Below are 18,137 nucleotides of genomic sequence, written 5' to 3'. Positions count from 1 at the left end.
ATAAAATTTTTACAGGATTTCAATAAATCAGCCACTAATTTTTCTTCGTGTATTAATTTGGATTATGTATGTAGGTATCTATTTTTGTATGTTTGTTTCGAAAATGCTGTATGGGAATTCCAGAATTCTCCACCGATATGGTTCAAAATCGGTACCTATACCAAATATATCTGAATTATAATCTAAAATCAAAATGTATAATTTCGGTGGATATCTCGATTTTTACAGCTCTTTCATGAATTTTTAGAGATCCTTCACCGATTTTGATCCAAATTGGGATCGGGAAAATTAAGAGAAGATAAACTTGAATCATATGTGACAGTGCAAAATTTCGGCAGCCATGTCGAAATTCTAAAGTTCTTCACCGATTTGGGTCGAAATCGGTAAAGGGGAGATTAAAGAGGAACTGAACTAAAATATTTGGTCAAAAAACTTAATTTCGGCGGCCATCTTCAAATTCTACAGTTTTCTACCGATTTCATTCAAAATCCGAAGAGCGGAAGTAAGGGGGGAGTATTAGATTTTTTTGCCAAAATGATCAATATTTATTCATTTAAACGCCCTGATGGGCTTTTACACGTTACATATTTTACATGATTTATAGAAGGTTTTTTTTATTTTTAAAACAACAAAATAAATAACCAAAAACCTAAAAAATGAATAGAACATGTAATTTTCCATTTAGATTCACATAATATAAGAAAGGAGAAAAATAAATAAACCAGTGTTAAAAGTAATATAAATTAATAGAACAGGTTGATAATACGCGATTTACAAGTAATTTACGAAAAAGTAAACGAAAAGAATGTAATCGCTCCTACGCGATACTCCTAAATAATAATATACTGCTACAAAAATATCTTTCAAGTATTTCTTATATAATGATAAACTTATATTAAATATGTCTATCTTTGAGGTGAATTTATTTCCAAGTGTATGAAGGAGAGATATAGGTGCGTGTGTGTGGTAATTAGTTAGTATATATGTTAACGGAAATGTAATCGGTCATTGTATTCAATTCCTAGGAAATGTATTTAGCTCCTAAAATTGCCAGGAAATGTGTGAAATAAATTATATTAGGAAATCTATACATTTCTTACATTGCAATCGGAAATGTAAAACTTTTAAGATATCAATGGGTACGCGGGGATAGCGAAACAAGGGGAGGGTATTGCATCGTCTGATCAGGCGATCGCGCTAGTGCGGCGTAAACATAACCTAACCTAACCTAACCTAACCTAACCTAACCTAACCTAACCTAACCTTACATAATCTAACCTAACCTAACCTAACCCAACCCAACCCAACCCAAAAGACTTTTACTTTAAAATTGTGACATTTATAATTACTTAAATAATAGACTGATTACTCACCAAATGAAAGCTTAACTTTATAAACAACGTGTTTTATTACAGAAAACATTATTTTTATACATTTCCTAATACGATATTGGAATTATATACAATTCCTAGGAAATGTATACATTTTCCAGGAGATGTAGATATGTATTAAATAAATTTTAAAACAATATTTTATACATTTCCTTAATAGCTTCGGAATTGTATACATTTCCTAGGAGTTGTATACATTTCCTAGATATCATAAATTTCCAGTAACATATACATTGGATAATGCCAGGCATGACGTGGTTTAAATAAATGGACTGTCAATGCAATAACTGCAATGCCTTGAATTAGAAGCGGAAATACCGGGAATGTATTAAGTAGGGGGAAAAGAAGTATCTAGTCGTATTTTTCCAGAGCCACCAAAAGCTTTCAATGAATTACTGTTAGAGACTAGGGACGACGCCAGAATCAAAACACTGGCAGATACAATTTAGCATAACAGATAAAGTCTTTCGGAGCGAAGACTGGTTTTATGTCCACACTCAAAATGAAAAATATTTTATGTCTTCAGAGTTTCACTTCCATCTTATAATATTACACTCTTAAATCGAATACACTTTACTTTAAACCATCATCAACACAAAATGTGGTCAAAGTATGTAGAGATTCACCATGTCAGATAATAAATTAAATATTATGTAGATTGCCTGAAAAAGAGTAAATGTTAAATTGAAGACACAATATCGACAACAATATCACACGAAGGCATTCCCTTTTACTATGCCACTAAACAAACCGTTCCTTCCGATCTGGTGGAAGTATCCGAGGGCCAAATAAATAAGGCTAAAATTTGCAAAGAATGTATGAACCTACGCTTTTGACTCGTCAAAGAATATGCGAATTCCGCTCCTTAGAGCTAGCCCCAACTGATCATAATCCCGAGCAACGCCGGATGCACGACTGTTTGTCTTATAGGCTTTGAAGGGGTTCTTTACCTACTTGTATTGTGAGTATACAATCAAATGTGTAGTGTTTAGTGAATAAGAGATTTATGGCGAGTAGTTCCTTATATAAATAGTTATTTCATTCACTGGCCACATCATTCTATCAACTTTGGCACCACTGCAATTAACCTCACGGCCGCCAGCCAACAGCTCTTTGCATTTCTCTGAGCTTCGCGTTATTATATTATATTTTATTTAAATGTTGTACTTATTTTTAAAATAAATCTATAAAGATCCTTTCGAGTTCATATTTCTGATTCACATTATTAATTTCAATTTTTTGACAAAATTCGAAGTGTAAATAGCTCCATTTATCATACAAGTATGCCTTAATCGAGTGGTTTAGCAAAAACCCTTGTGTTTCAACCCACGTCCCTTTTCTGTTGAAACATTCCCTTCACCTTTAATCATACTTAATTATTTACTTCTCCTGGATATTCATTCTTATAAGTTTTTACTATTAAAAGAAATGCTGAGTCATTGGTAGATACTCGTATATCGAAAAGATTTTCGTTTCTTACCATTCGGGCACCATAAAGATAAAAACATATCTGAAATACTACAATTGATTTTATTCCGTTATTATATCGGAATCTAATCAACGATGTTATTCTTAACTAAGCCTGTATTTTTCCGGTGGCTTTCACGAATAGACCTCGTGTTATAGGTAGTTTATTTATTTATTAATGTTTTGAGAAAATATTTTCCAAGATATAAGAGTAATATTATTTTGGTTTGCTTAAACTGTCTTATTATCTAGTCTTGTTATGTGACAATAGTTTTTAGGAAACAAAGCCTTTTTTCGGCTGTTTTCCCAAATTTTTGTCATGTGTCCAAAAATATTTATTTAATGATAATACATTTCAAAATAATAATAATAATTAAAAATTTAGACGTATTAGATCTATGAAAAAATTTATGTATAAAGATGCAAAAGTCGGTCATTTTGAATACATGTAGGATAACGAAAGATTTTTTAAATATTTATGTTGAGGGATCAGTAGGATTTATAGGCCCTGTTAGAAGTTCTACCGAGCCGAACCCTCTGATGTGAAAATATCTGGAGTCGGTGAATTATTTTCCCATTTGATCTCTGGTGAGTTGACGTGTTGGTCTTGTATTGTTTTGAATTTATTTTGTTTATATAATGCACTTGCATAATGTTGATTGACTAGATGATCATTTGTGGAAAAGTGTGTGGAAGGGTTTAGTTTTTCCTATGGGGAAGATTTAACCCGGACATAAAATCGAAAAAGATTTATCATATATTATTCCCAGTTTATAAAAAACTCATTCCAGTAAAAACAACATTAATAAAATAAATAAACTTATTTTCACTTGAGAAAACGATTTTAAAAGGGAGTTCAATGAACAGTGTACGTAGATTTTAAAACAGACTAGACAGACTTAACTCAGTTAAATGGAATATATTTCAAAAACGCATTACAGAAATAAACATAGAAGTTCTTTTGGAATTCCAAAAAAAGAAAGTGTCACTCATTAATAAAACTGCTGAGGAAATAGCTTTTAAGAGCTTTTTCAAATGATTTTTCGATCGTTGTTGGACGTTTTTCGGGTGCCACAGCTACAAAATTCTTTTCATTTTTTACGTAGCTATGAATCAATAGCCCTGTTATTGAATATGATTTAAGATTTTCACGGCCAAAAGTATTTTTGCTATTTGTTTTTGGGGTATTATGCCGTGTTGCGCTAACTCCTTCTTTAGCCAACGTTTCGGACAGCATTGCAGTAATAACACATCTGCCCTGATGATGGACACTGCAATGCTGTCCGAAACGTTGGCTAAAGAAGGAGTTAGCGCAACACGGCATAATACCCCAAAAACAAATAGCAAAAAAAGCCCTGTTATTGATCTTAATAAAAAATATTGGCTTAATTTGTCTCCTCATAAAAATTTACCACAACTAACCTGGCAAGATATGTGACAAAAATTGAATTAGAATATGGAATTTTGAAACTTTGGCACTCGAAAAACCGTCGATTTTTTCGAAATTCATAAAAGTGCCAATATCTCGTAAACTAAAGACTTTTCGCTGAAGTCATGTTTGGAATTTCTGGTCCCTCATGAGCTAGCCTATCAGCCCTCCGAAGGATAACGTTGTGTTTTGGGACATCTTAAAATTCATCCTTTTTCTGTGGTTCGTAATGTTTGATGTGGCGTTTCATTCTCTCTGCCTCACTTCTAAGAGGAAATCTTCACGTGTTATGACGGTTAGCCATATTTGAACTTTTTTCTATGGAGTTTTGGTAACGTCTTCAAACTTCAAATAACAACGTTTTTCATATTTGTTTGAAAAACTATTTTTAAAATAAAAATATAGAATCTTACGCAAAGGAACTTTTCCTACCAGTTAATAAATGCAATAAATTTAATAATTAGGTACTATGGAATAATGCTTAGTCAACACAAAATAAATAAACAATAGAATGTTGATAAAATTTTTATATTTTATTATATATAGCCAACCAATTCTGTAAGTTTTTTTTAACAATTTGATAGACAATAATTCCAAAATACAAACTCTTAATGTAACTTGGGCCCATGCAAATTTTTAAGATAAATTCAATTCAGGCTTGATATTTTTAAGTGGCAAAAAAGTAGATAAAATTATTTTGTTGTCCAATCATTTATTAAATATTATATTAAAATCTCCATATTGATATAATGATATATTGATTAATTTAATCGTATTTTAACATATTTAATCATATCTACAATTCTGAACACTGAACAAAAGAATAATATGTAGAAAATTCTGAAGCAATTCATTTCTAAACTTATATAATTAAATAAAACGTTAAATTTTATACAAAACATGAACATCTTTATAAATGTACATTACTTGCAAGCTTGAGATTTGAAATACACATTTTTTTAAATAATATGTTTACTTCCAAGCATGGTAAAATAATTATTTATTATTCCCATCTTAAATCATCAAACTATATAATTTCCAATTAAATATCAACACGTGGTCACCCCACGTGCTTTCAAAATCATAATGATTTGGCTTCCTTCAGCTTAGTAGGTAACCATTATTTGTAAGAAACTTTAATGTAACAATATTGTTCTTTTAATATATTTTTTGTGTCATTTTTATTATTTTATAAAATTATAACATTAACACAGGCTAGTCCTAGTGAGGTTAAAATTGAAATGTAAACAATGATAGCATGTAAAAAAAAAACAATAAACAAATACAATTTAATGGGGTATTTTCAAAAACTATTAATACCGTTAAAAATGAAAGGAAGATTTAAAGTTTATTGTTTTGTTTTTGATTATCGTACTAAAAACATGTAATTTTGATATTTTCATTCATAATTATTGATTTCAAAAACGATCTACAACCGCATATTCCGAAACAATTCCAACTGGCTACAACGTCATTATGATATAGAAACCGCCAATGTCTGGTAAGACGGCTGTCGCCATGTCGACATGTCGTCCAGCGTAACCTCAATGCCGCCGAATTCACAATTAAAAACCAAAAAGTAGTTTTGGCGGCAAATTGAAAATGGCACATTTTAAATCGTTACAGAAAATTTATTCCCAAAAATACCAAAATAACATTGAAACCGTTGGACAATTGTAGATAATTATCATAATCGGTTATTCAATAGTAGAGGAAATAATCTACATGCACATAAAAATCATCCAAACAATCATAAATATTTATAAAGTATTTATTTAACTTACTAACTTTGAAACATTTGATACTACCTTAGATTAAAGCTTAAATAAATATATTGATTTATTATTTAAAATCAATTTCAATTATTGTTTAATTTTATGAAAGATATTTAAACATGATAGATTATATTTTTGGTAAATATTCAAGCTTCCGTCCATTTAATTAACATATCCACACAAATATTATTTTATAAAAATATGGTTTCACCAAAAATTTCAACAGATTTAGAAGAAGTGAGCTCATTTTGATATAGGTTCATTAGATAGATATTTTTTAACATTAAACGTCTATAGACAAATCAACTATTTTTGAAGTTTATTATCAAATTTGGTCATTTAACGACGCTAGTCATTTTCGTATGTCTCAACAATGTTACATTCTCAATATACACACTCCCTACCCTTACGCATTGCAATGCAACCTTAGGCATGTTCTCAATATGAATTACAATTTACATTATAAAATACACAAAAATCTTTTTTTTTACAAATGCATATAATTAATTTAATACAAATCGCATTTGTCATTGACGTCAACACATTTAAATTAGACGGTTTATTTTATTATACAAAAAAGCGCATCACTTTATACCGAATTACATCATATATGATAAAGATCGTCGGCTTTACATCAAACAGCAATATTATTTCAAATAATTAATAATATGACTTTAAAATACTAGCCCGACTTCTTAGACAGTTTACTATTATACAACTTTACATAAAGTAACACTAAATTTCATGTTTAATGATCATCCCAATAAATTATGTTGCTTACCTTTTAGGGTCCTATTTATCGCGCCTATTTACGAGTCCCCAATCAACATTAATGGGGACGACGCGGATGCACGGAACCTTAACACTTCTGTGTGTCCCTTTGATGGGTGTCTCCAGAAGTAACCTCTTTATAGCATGTTAAATACAATAAACTACTCTGACACGTATAGATAATAGAACCAAGAAAGATAGGCCATGAAACCGATTCTCCATTCGTATGAAACCGATTCTACTGCGAATCTACGCACGGCAATGCCCTGTATTCGTTTCTACCTGTACACCAATCGCATATCTTTTATTGCATAGCCGCTTTCATAGTTAGTGCAGTTTGGTCGTAGTTCCTAGTCGTAGCACGCTTGCAAGCCGTATCTCCCTTTATATGTTTTATGTATTATACGTTATACATAATACAATTTACACATCTGCCCTAATGATGGACAAAAGACGTCTAAAATGTTTACTCAGGAGCGCGCAGGAAACGCAACACGGTTTTACATCCCCAAAGTCAAGCAACATTATTTTATTGCCCTTGAGAAACTTAAATCATTTCATCCATAATAATAATAATAATAGCTGTATATATTGTAAATCAACATATTTTATAACATTTATGTCCATTTTCCGATTTATATTATGCAAACAAAATATTATGTCCATTGTCGGTACCAGCGGAGATTTATAATATGCAAATAAAATATTATGTCCATTGTCGGTACCAGCGGAGATTTATAATATGCAAATAAAATATTATGTCCATTGTCGGTACCAGCGGAGATTTATATTATACAAACAAATATTATGTCCATTGTCGGTACCAGCTGAGATTTATAATATGCAAACAAAATATTATGTCCAATGTCGGTACCAGCGGAGATTTATATTATACAAACAAAATATTATGTCCATTGTCGGTACCAGCGGAGATTTATATTATACAAACAAATATTATGTCCATTGTCGGTACCAGCTGAGATTTATAATATGCAAACAAAATATTATGTCCAATGTCGGTACCAGCGGAGATTTATATTATACAAACAAAATATTATGTCCATTGTCGGTACCAGTGGAGATTTATATTATGCAAACAAAATATTATGTCCATTGTCGGTACCAGCGGAGATTTATATTATGCAAACAAAATATTATGTCCACTGTCGGTACAAGTGGAGATTTATATTATGCAAACAAAATATTATGTCCATTGTCGGTACCAGTGGAGATTTATATTATGCAAATAAAATATTATGTCCATTGTCGGTACCAGCGGAGATTTATGTTATGCAAACAAAATATTATGTCCATTGTCGGTACCAGCGGAGATTTATATTATGCAAACAAAATATTATGTCGATTGTCGGTACTAGCGGAGATTAATTTATATTACACAAATGCAATATTATGTTCCTTGTTGGTACCAGCGGAGATTTATATCATGCAAACACAATATTAAGAAATGTATTTCAGACGAAATAACGTAAACGAAATCATCTTTTAGGATTTGATTTTAAAGTTAAAATTTAATAAAAGCTAAAATTAAATATTTATATATTAACTATGTGAAATACAATATTTTATGTCATTCCTATTCGAAATAATCTTGTCTTCAATAATACGAGTAATAATTTCGTATGAAGTTAATTAAAGTAACCTGGTTTGAAGTGCTCTCATGCAACAACTTCCTAAGGAGATAAAAAATTAAAGTTCGTAAATGAATTTTGCTGAATTCTATCTAATCTATCCAAAGCCAAATTTATATGGTTTTCTGTTTATCCCGATAAATATCTCAAGTGAGGTACCGTCCAATAATTCCTGATTCTATATTTAAACATCGTGTAAAGTCCAAAATTTTGAATATTGTTCCGGCTAACGTAAATAAACACCATACAAGACAACTACAGAACTAGACTAAAAGTAATGGACAAATGAAAAACACAAAACTGTTTACTGTATAAAGTCATTCAAATGTATAGCTTAGTTCCCAGTGAAATTAAAAATGTATAACGATTAATCACATTCAAATAAAGATGTAAAAATTATGTATGTAATAAATATTACAAATACGCATTACGTAAATTTTAATTTTAAAATATGTTTATATTCGACCACATGAGGTGGAACTATTTTAAGTTTAATCAATAAATAAATTAATTGAACTCTCCATCCACAAATGGTTAGCAAGTAAAACTTATTTTAAAAAAATGTATTTTATTTTCATAATTTTAATTCAATTTTGATTACGAAATACATAAATTATTAAGTTAATCTAAAAGAAAATAAATCAATTTCTCAAGTAAATTGGTAATATTTATAATGTGAAATGTAACTATTAGGCGAGATATCAAAGTAGAGTTCGATTCTTGCTTACCGTGGGTACATACTTTACTATCGCTTTCTTTATCACTTTGCATTCATTCATTAAAGATTTGTACATTGAAAGTTAGCGTTCCAGTACCATACAATAATCCGTTTAGAGCCTTGAACTATTTAGTCCTTTAAAAATCCAGCACAAAATGTGACTGAAACCCAGTGAAATAAAATCATTTCGGATAATATCACAGAGAAGCTTCTGACGTCAGTGAGTAATATTTTTTTCAGATGGTGTTATTTGTTATTTTCCCGTTTTCTGCTATTACATTTTCATTAATACAATGAACACTGTTTATCCAAAAAATACTCGGATGTCTTATTTATTGAAACATAAATCTTGAGCCTGAGATAAATCCAAAAGTTGAAGATATTTTAACGAGGATGTAAAGAAAAATGTACCAAATGAATTGAACGATAATTTTATTAAATAACATAGGTACGTATTGAAATATTTCAGTTGGCAGTAAATTTAAAATTTTAATATATCTTTTGACCTTTATCCTGACTCTTATATATATTTATCGACCATTAAAATAAGTTACTTTTAGCGTAGATAAAGTTTTTTTATTATTTGATACAACAAGATTATTTGAAATACCGAGTAACAATTATTTCTAAGAATAAATTTACACTTAGAAAAATAAAAACATTTGGGAGAAAGGAGATAATATTGTATTATAAGTAAATAGGTTTTATTTAAAATCTATTGCAGAACGCATGTTTTACCATCATTTTGCGAGCCGTTTCTGACGAGTCTGTTGAGACTGAAGCCTTGAGTACCTCCAGGACCCTCTCCATCTCCCATAGAACAGGTTTTTGTCCTCATAATCATGAGGTCAGTACGAATACTGGGTCTCCTGACGTTAGGAGCTACCACCCCGCAAGCGTCGGAGAGTCTCCTCTTGATGGAGAGGGTGCACATCTTGGACCTGTGGGTGGGTACATGGGGCGGAAGAGTGCAGGGGCTGCCGAAGGTGGTGTTCACCCGCTTGTGGTGGTTGGGTGCCATCTCCAGAGGGAGGTTTGCCACGACGAACAAATCGTAGAATAAATCGTCTACCTTTAAGTTTTTTTTGGCAGATGTTTCCACGAAGACGCAGGTGGAGTCTTGAGTGGCACAGTAAGCGGCCGCTTCCTCGGCTTGAACGGTTCTATGGACAAATAAAATTGATCATATTATTAATATATTTATATTTTCATCACAAACTTAACGATATACATTCGTACTAGTGTAATAAACTTTCAATTGAGAACACATTCAATTGCGACAAACAATTTTTTAATGAATATAAAAATGTGTTTCTGAACACATTCATTCACCACAATTTTCTGTTAAAAGAATATAATTTTTTAATTTTCAGATAATATGTTTAAAAGTATAACTAGGATTTGTGTCGTAAATTAATAGTACAGAATGTACCTATACAGTATATTACTCAATAACAATTCTTGCAGACAGAAACAATACTAGGTAATTGTCTTCATTAATAATAGTGCAGAACCTTTTTATTTGATTTCACTTTTGTGGAATTTTGATGACATCAACATTTTATAGTTAATGCTCAACATGTGATCATTAATATTTTGAACATAATCAACAAATATGCACGGCTTTCATAAATTGCGTAATGAATACGGCTAATGAAGATAAATTACATTATCCAATTACCGCTAGAAAGTTATTGGGTATACTGCTAATGCTATTAATTAAGTGTAACTCGTATATCAAATTTGACAAATAAATAATGGTTGTATGATGTCAACAAATGTTACCCGCCATTTTAATGTAAATATTATGCACTGACATGTTATTTGGCCAGAATTCGCGCAATAAACCAGACTGGAAAGTAGAATCTGCATTATTCTAAATAAATTAGAGATCATCATTAAGGTTAAAATGGACATTTTTAGCTGTAATTATATTTTTATTGCGCTCAAGAGTAAAAGAAAAATGTTTTATAATCATGCTAAACATATTTTAAAAAACACATTCATTTATTAGTTTTTTTAAACCCATTCAAAATGCATTTGCTGGTATCGTAATGAGCACTATTTTGTGAAACATACTTTTAAATTGTAATAAAATTTAAAAAAAACACATTTTTTAATAAAACTAGTGCAGACCCGAGAAAATCACTTGATAACGCGGTATTTAGTCTTCTAGGTAAAAAATCTTATCTTGTGCATGTGGCATACATATTTAAATTTTAAAACAAAATTATTATTTTTCCGCCGAGAATTGAACCCCGATCAAGTTTTTGGAAGGCAATGGCCAATGTACACCACCAACCAATTTAAAATCGGCGAAATAAGTTCGTTGTTACGTACATAAAATAATACGAAAATTTAATTTTAAATTGTACCTACATGGCATACAAAATTATGTTGTGTACCTATACTATTATTTTTTATGAATTATTGATAGAGTTTTTGTGGAATTCAAATTAATTTTCTTTCAGTTTTCTTAATTTTTCTACTCGAATTCGTTAAACATGAATCTATTTTGCAAATTTACTTGTTTTATTTCTTTATAATTATATCAAACACTTTGTTTTTAACCACGACTTTTTATTATTTTTTACGTCGACTGGTTTCGCTTAGATGAAGCTTCTTCAGGATATAAATAATAATCAATAACCGATTGATCCGAAAAATGATAAAAACTTGTGGTTAAAAACAATGTTTTGATTTAATTATAAATATAATGTCCATCCACAAAGTAATTGCATCATAAAAAATGTTTTATTTATTGGTGTACACCTTTTTCATGTATTTGTAAGAGAACATAAGTTAGCGATAGGACCTTTTATCACGATATCTGTTAAAGTATATTGAATTACAATTTTTTTCGTAATATTATTATATTACAATTATTAAGTAACATTTTTTAATGTTGATGCTTTATGTTCAAACAGAGATAGTTAATAAATTATACAATTAAGTATAAAATACCATAATTTTGAACTGTCATAAAATGCAAATAATAATAAAAAAATAACAAAACAATAAATTTAACCAAAAATACTAACAAGAACAAACCTTAATAAATTATTCCACGAACTTTACAAAAATTAACTGTTTTGAAGACAATATATAATTTCCGGGGAAAATGTTTAAAGGTTCTTTAAGAAATTGTAGGAAAGTACTTACAAGGCTTATCCATACCTTTCCTAAACGTGATGATTAAAATGCTGAATAAATCACAATTCGGAAGTAACAATTCGATTATTCACAGATTCATAAATAAATCAAAGGTTGAAACATCAATAATGGATACATAGGACTCGAATATTTTGTTATGGAAGGAAATATTCATATTATTCGTTTTGGGGAATTGTCAAATGTACTGGCTGGCAATTACTAGCGTTTGCGGTGCTGTAATTCTTTAACTCAATTGTGGTAAATTTCAAGAAAGTTTTAGTGGGAAGGAACTGATTCCAAAGAGTCTGTGTGTTTTGAAGAAGAAGTTTTGTGAAGAACACTTTGCACCAGATAAAATCAATTTCCCGGAGGGTTGCATACAGACTGTATATGCAGTCTTACTTTGTGTATACAGACTGTATTTGCAGTCTTATCTACGTGATATGATTCAACGGAATCCTAAAACGGCTGAACAATGAACATTCAGGATACTTTATAATAGCAAGTAACATTGGAAATATCTCAGTTAAACCTAAATGCAATTTGAAATAAATAGCCTTTTTAAATGGGAACAAAAGAATGAATGAAATAATCGGTTTTTTACATGACGCCCCAAAAATGCTGTCCTGTCTGTACTGTATACCTACCGCCAAATGAAATTTTATTTAAGCGAACCAGTTGGACGACATTGTGAAAAGGATTAGAAAGGACTATAAAAAAAGGATGCCGGTGGCTTATTCCACGTGCTTCGACGAAATATGTAATCACTACTCGTTGGAATGAAAAAAGATCAAATTTACCGGAAACATATTAAAAACGGAACAACCACTGACAATAGAAACCATCGAGATGTGCCATTCACTATCAGTATGAATCAAGCGCACAACGCGTGTCGCCAAAATAGTTTTAATTTGGAAGGCGGGTATGAGTACCGCCGCCTCTGGAACCATTAATTAGATAACCAACACTTCTGTCATAGGTCACCCCAAGTGGTTCGCTACGGTTGGTACACTTTAAAAGAAGCAAAAGATAATAACGTGGTTTATTTTTGATAATTGCAAATATTTTTACGATTCCGTATTACGTTGTACTAATATTATGTTAAAAAGTTTTCGTTTCTAAAATTATTAAGACAGTGAAAGTATTTCTATCCAAACACATACTATTTTTCAAATCATGAAAATTTACGAGTAATTAAGTAATTGTAGTTAAGACTACGTGGCAGTGAAGAAAAATTGTAAAAAATAAAATACCTTATTTCTCTGTCGCATTTATTTCCCGCAATCGCCATAGGCACCCTGGGGACGTGCCTCTTGCTGGCCCTGCCTCCGCTGTTCACAGCGGCGCTCATCTTTGTCTCTAGTATCTGCTCCCTCAGTCTGATAACCTCCTCGAAGGACTCCCGACTATCCATGCTGAACACCAACACAAACAGGTCACCTGCAACAACATTATTTGTTTAAAACGGGTGATAAAATATAACATTAAGGCGATGCACTACGTCGTGTAATATTTTCAAATTAAGCCGCTATCAATAACAACCCTTACGTAGATGGCGATAAGGTTTAAATTCCCGCTTAACACCATCCGCCTGTTTTGATTTATGCAAGAAAAAAACATAGCCAAAAAGTGCCTTTTATTTTATTTTGCGGATTTTCAGGCATAAATATTTATTTTTTTTCCGATCATTTTATAAAAAACTTAACTTGCCACATTATACAATAAAATCATAACCGAAAATGGGTTCGTAAGTAGGAGATTTTGAACTTTAAAGCAGTTTTCATAGGCCTTATACATAATTTTTTTCTGGGCTTATAAAAAGACTTAAAAAAATACTCGATTATTTCAAAGGCCAAGATGTATTCTACTCGCAGTATTTAATTAAAGCATCTGAAACATTTCTAGGCGACCAATTTTTCAAATAAAAAACACATGATATTGCATTACTACGTATGGCATCGCCTTAAATAAAACTGGAGAGAAAAGAAGTAAATAACAAACAAATTTTTAAAACCTTACCCCTCCTAAATTAACCTAACCCTATTTTTGATAATTTTGTGTTTTATCTGGATACCATTTTGAAACATTATCCACCAATACCATAAACATCATTAGCATAACAACATTTGCGCCCGAATTTTGCTCAATTTTTTAATTTTTTTATTTATATTAATTTTCGGGAAATCGACAGTTTAAATTTAATCAGTTTGTAAATAAGTATTATTTAGCCAAAATAAAACCAATTATGTATTTCCTTAAAATCTCCTGTCAAATTGATAAAAAAATTCAATGTACAATTTCTTTCTTAATCAGATAATTGATAGGAGATGTAAAGTAGATATAATTTGGCGTCATTAGTATTCTTTCAATTTTTCTATCTTGCCGAGGAAAATCGAGGTACCTATATGTACGCAATGGCAGCTAGCACTAATGAGCGTTGGAGCAACGCACTCCCTAAATTTCGGTCAATGTAAAAATATTATTTATCAACCAATAATAATACCATTAAAAAAACAAAGCAAATAATTGTATTTGTAATACTGTAACCATTCAGGATAGAGTCATTAATACTAAAAATTATAGGAAGCATATAATCAAAGATACAAATCAAATTGATGATTTATGTAGAAAATGTTTGGCTTTTCCGGAAACTATAGAACATATATTATATCGGAATGTTCTATATTGGCACCGTCCGAGTATACATTTAGGCACAATCAAGTTTTAAAAATAATTCACCAAAGTTTGGTAATTAAACATAACTTGATTTACTGGCGTAATATAATACCATATTATGAATACGAACCAAATTCATTTTTAGAAAACGAATTTTATAAAATATATTATGATAAAACTATACTAACAGACCGAACGATTAGTCATAATAGACCCGATATAGTTTTACATGACTAAATTAAAAAAATAGCTTATATCATTGATGTCGCTATTCCAAATTCCTGTAATATTCAAAAATCTGTTAATGAAAAAATAAGAAAATACACAGATTTAGGAAATGAGATAAAAATAATTTGGCATTCTCAGACTATAAAAATATTACCTTTCGTTATTTCGGCTATTGGCATTATAGCTAGCTCTCTCATTAAAAATTTAGGCGTATTAGATGTATCAAAAAATTTATATACAAAAATGCAAAAATCAGTAATTTTAAATACATGTAGGATAACGAAAGATTTTTTAAATATTTATGCTGAGGGATTAGTAGGATTTATAGGCCCTGTTAGGAGTTCTACCGAGCCGAACCCTCTGATATGAAAATATCTGGAGTCGGTGAATTATTTTCCCATTTGATCTCTGGTGAGTTGACGTGTTGTTCTTGTATTGTTTTGTATTTATTTTGCTTATATAATGCACTTGCATAATTTTGATTGACTAGATGAAGATTTAACCCGGACATAAAGTCGGAAAATCTCTAAAAGTATTATGTTATATTCATTGTGATAATAGTTTTTGGGAGACAAAGCCTTTTCTCGGCTGTTTTCCCAAAATTTTGTCATGTATCCAAAAATATATTTATTTAGTGATAATACATCTCAAAATAATAGTAATAATAATAAAATGTTTGGCTTTTCCGGAAACTATAGAACATATTATATCGGGATGTTTTATATTAGCACCGTCCGAGTATACATTTAGGCACAATCAAGTTTTAAAAATAATTCACCAAAATTTGGTAATTAAACATAACTTTATTGACTGCCGTAATATAGTACCATATTATGAATACGAACCAAATTCATTTTTAGAAAACGAATTTTATAAAATATATTATGATAAAACTATACTAACAGACCTAGCAATTAGTCATAATAGACCCGATATAGTTTTACATGACAAAATTAAAAAAATAACTTATATCATTGATGTCGCTATACCAAATTCCTGTAATATTCAAAAATATGTTAGCAAAAAAATTAGAAAATACACAGATTTAGGAAATGAAAAAAAAAGAATTTGGCATTCTCAGACTATAAAAATATTACCATTCGTTATTTCGGCTACTGGCATTATACCTAGCTCTCTAATAAAAAATTTAGGCGTATTAGATCTATCAAAAAAATTATATATAAATATGCAAAAGTCGGTCATTTTGAATACATGTAGGATAACAAAAGATTTTTTAAATATTTATGTTGAGGGATTAGTAGGATTTATAGGCCCTGTTAGGAGTTCTACCGAGCAGAACCCTCTGATATGAAAATATCTGGAGTCGGTGAATTATTTTCCCATTTGATCTCTGGTGAGTTGACGTGTTGTTTTTGTATTGTTTTGTATTTATTTTGCTTATATAATGCACTTGCATAATTTTGATTGACTAGATGAAGATTTAACCCGGAAATAAAGTCGGAAAATCTCTAAAAGTATTATGTTATATTCAATGTGATAATAGTTTTTGGGAAACAAAGCCTTTTCTCGGCTGTTTTCCCAAAATGTTGTCATGTATCCAAAAATATTTATTTAGTGATAATACATCTCAAAATAATAGTAATAATAATTAAAAAGATAGAAAATAAAATAAAAAAAATAAAACCATTCGTTATTTCGGCTACTGGCATTATACCTAGCTCTCTCATTAAAAATTAAGACGTATTAGATCTATCAAAAAATTTATTTATAAAAATGCGAAAATCAGTCATTTTAAATACATGTAGGATAACGAAAGATATTTTAAATATTTATGCTGAGGGATTAGTAGGATTTATAGGCCCTGTTAGGAGTTCTACCGAGCCGAACCCTCTGATATGAAAATATCTGGAGTCGGTGAATTATTTTCCCATTTGATCTCTGGTGAGTTGACGTGTTGTTCTTGTATTGTTTTGTATTTTTTTTGCTTATATAATGCGCTTGCATAATTTTGATTGACAAGATGAAGATTTAACCCGGACATAAAGTCGGAAATTCTCTATAAGTATTATGTTATATTACTACCTTGAATTTTCGTTCTTTTTATTAGGTGTAGAGGTGTCATGAGTCACGTAGTACGAGCAAATTCCATATCGCTCATCTAAAGACGTCACTTGGGAACATCAATGATTATATTATATGAGCGCAGAGTATGGATGTTGACCATAGTAATGAAATTTCTCTGAAACAAATAGTACCTCAAAATTCTTCAGCGAAGTGGAAATACACGAAGACGCAACACATTTATTTGTCGTGCCGAGATGGCGCCACTTTGCCACTTCACCAGTTTGCGTACCAAGCCGATTACAAGCTGCATATGTATGCAGTCCAAAATCATGGTTCCTAACTATTTGAAAGATAGAGTGCGAAAACAATAGGTAATACAGTTTTGAAAAGTATCGTAGTGCATAAAATGAATTCTATACATCTTTTGTAGTATTATGGTACTGCATAATATGAAAGACGTCTTCTAGATGAAATCTTAAAAACCATTAGACACTAAAATAAATAATAATATAATGAAATTCATTATCTTTACGATTTTTTTTTGTTATCTTTCAAATATACAACGAATTTAGTGGTCAAAAATGTGTTGAAAAGAATCCAAACAACCCAAAGGATTCCTAAAATACGGGCATAAATCCTTAATTTTATTGACTGTTTCCTGCCGCCATCCTGCCAGTCCTGCCACCGAGTAAAAACAGGATAAGCCGGGAACGTAAATCTGCCATTTCCTGATGGGATGTGCGTCCTCGTCATTGTCGGGAATTTTACATTGATATATTCTGCGGTAAGCTCAAGCGATAGGATTAATGGTTAATGGTGAAATAAAATTACAAACTCCAAGTACAATGAGGAGGA

The 18,137-nt window shown here is 30.6% G+C and overlaps 1 protein-coding gene across 1 annotated transcript in view; it reads right to left on the bottom strand.

Annotated features, from left to right (window-relative positions):
* Positions 1 to 7,759: 7,759 nt before the first annotated feature.
* The window catches only part of LOC149422337 (GTP-binding protein Rhes), a 205,888-nt gene continuing 195,510 nt past the window's right edge, over positions 7,760 to 18,137 (bottom strand). The window contains exons 4-5 of the mRNA XM_089633733.1: positions 13,607 to 13,793; positions 7,760 to 10,363 (exon numbers count right to left, since the gene is read on the bottom strand). Coding sequence (XP_089489859.1) covers positions 9,916 to 10,363; positions 13,607 to 13,793 — 635 coding nt within the window. The 3' untranslated portion in view covers positions 7,760 to 9,915. The remainder of the gene's footprint in view (positions 10,364 to 13,606; positions 13,794 to 18,137) is intronic.

Source organism: Hesperophylax consimilis, chromosome 7 (assembly GCF_061612785.1).
Source record: "Hesperophylax consimilis isolate HC1 chromosome 7, BYU_Hcon_1.0, whole genome shotgun sequence".
NCBI lineage: Eukaryota > Metazoa > Arthropoda > Insecta > Trichoptera > Limnephilidae > Hesperophylax > Hesperophylax consimilis.
Note: the sequence above shows the minus strand (reverse complement) of the source record. Positions and strands in the feature narration are given on the sequence as shown.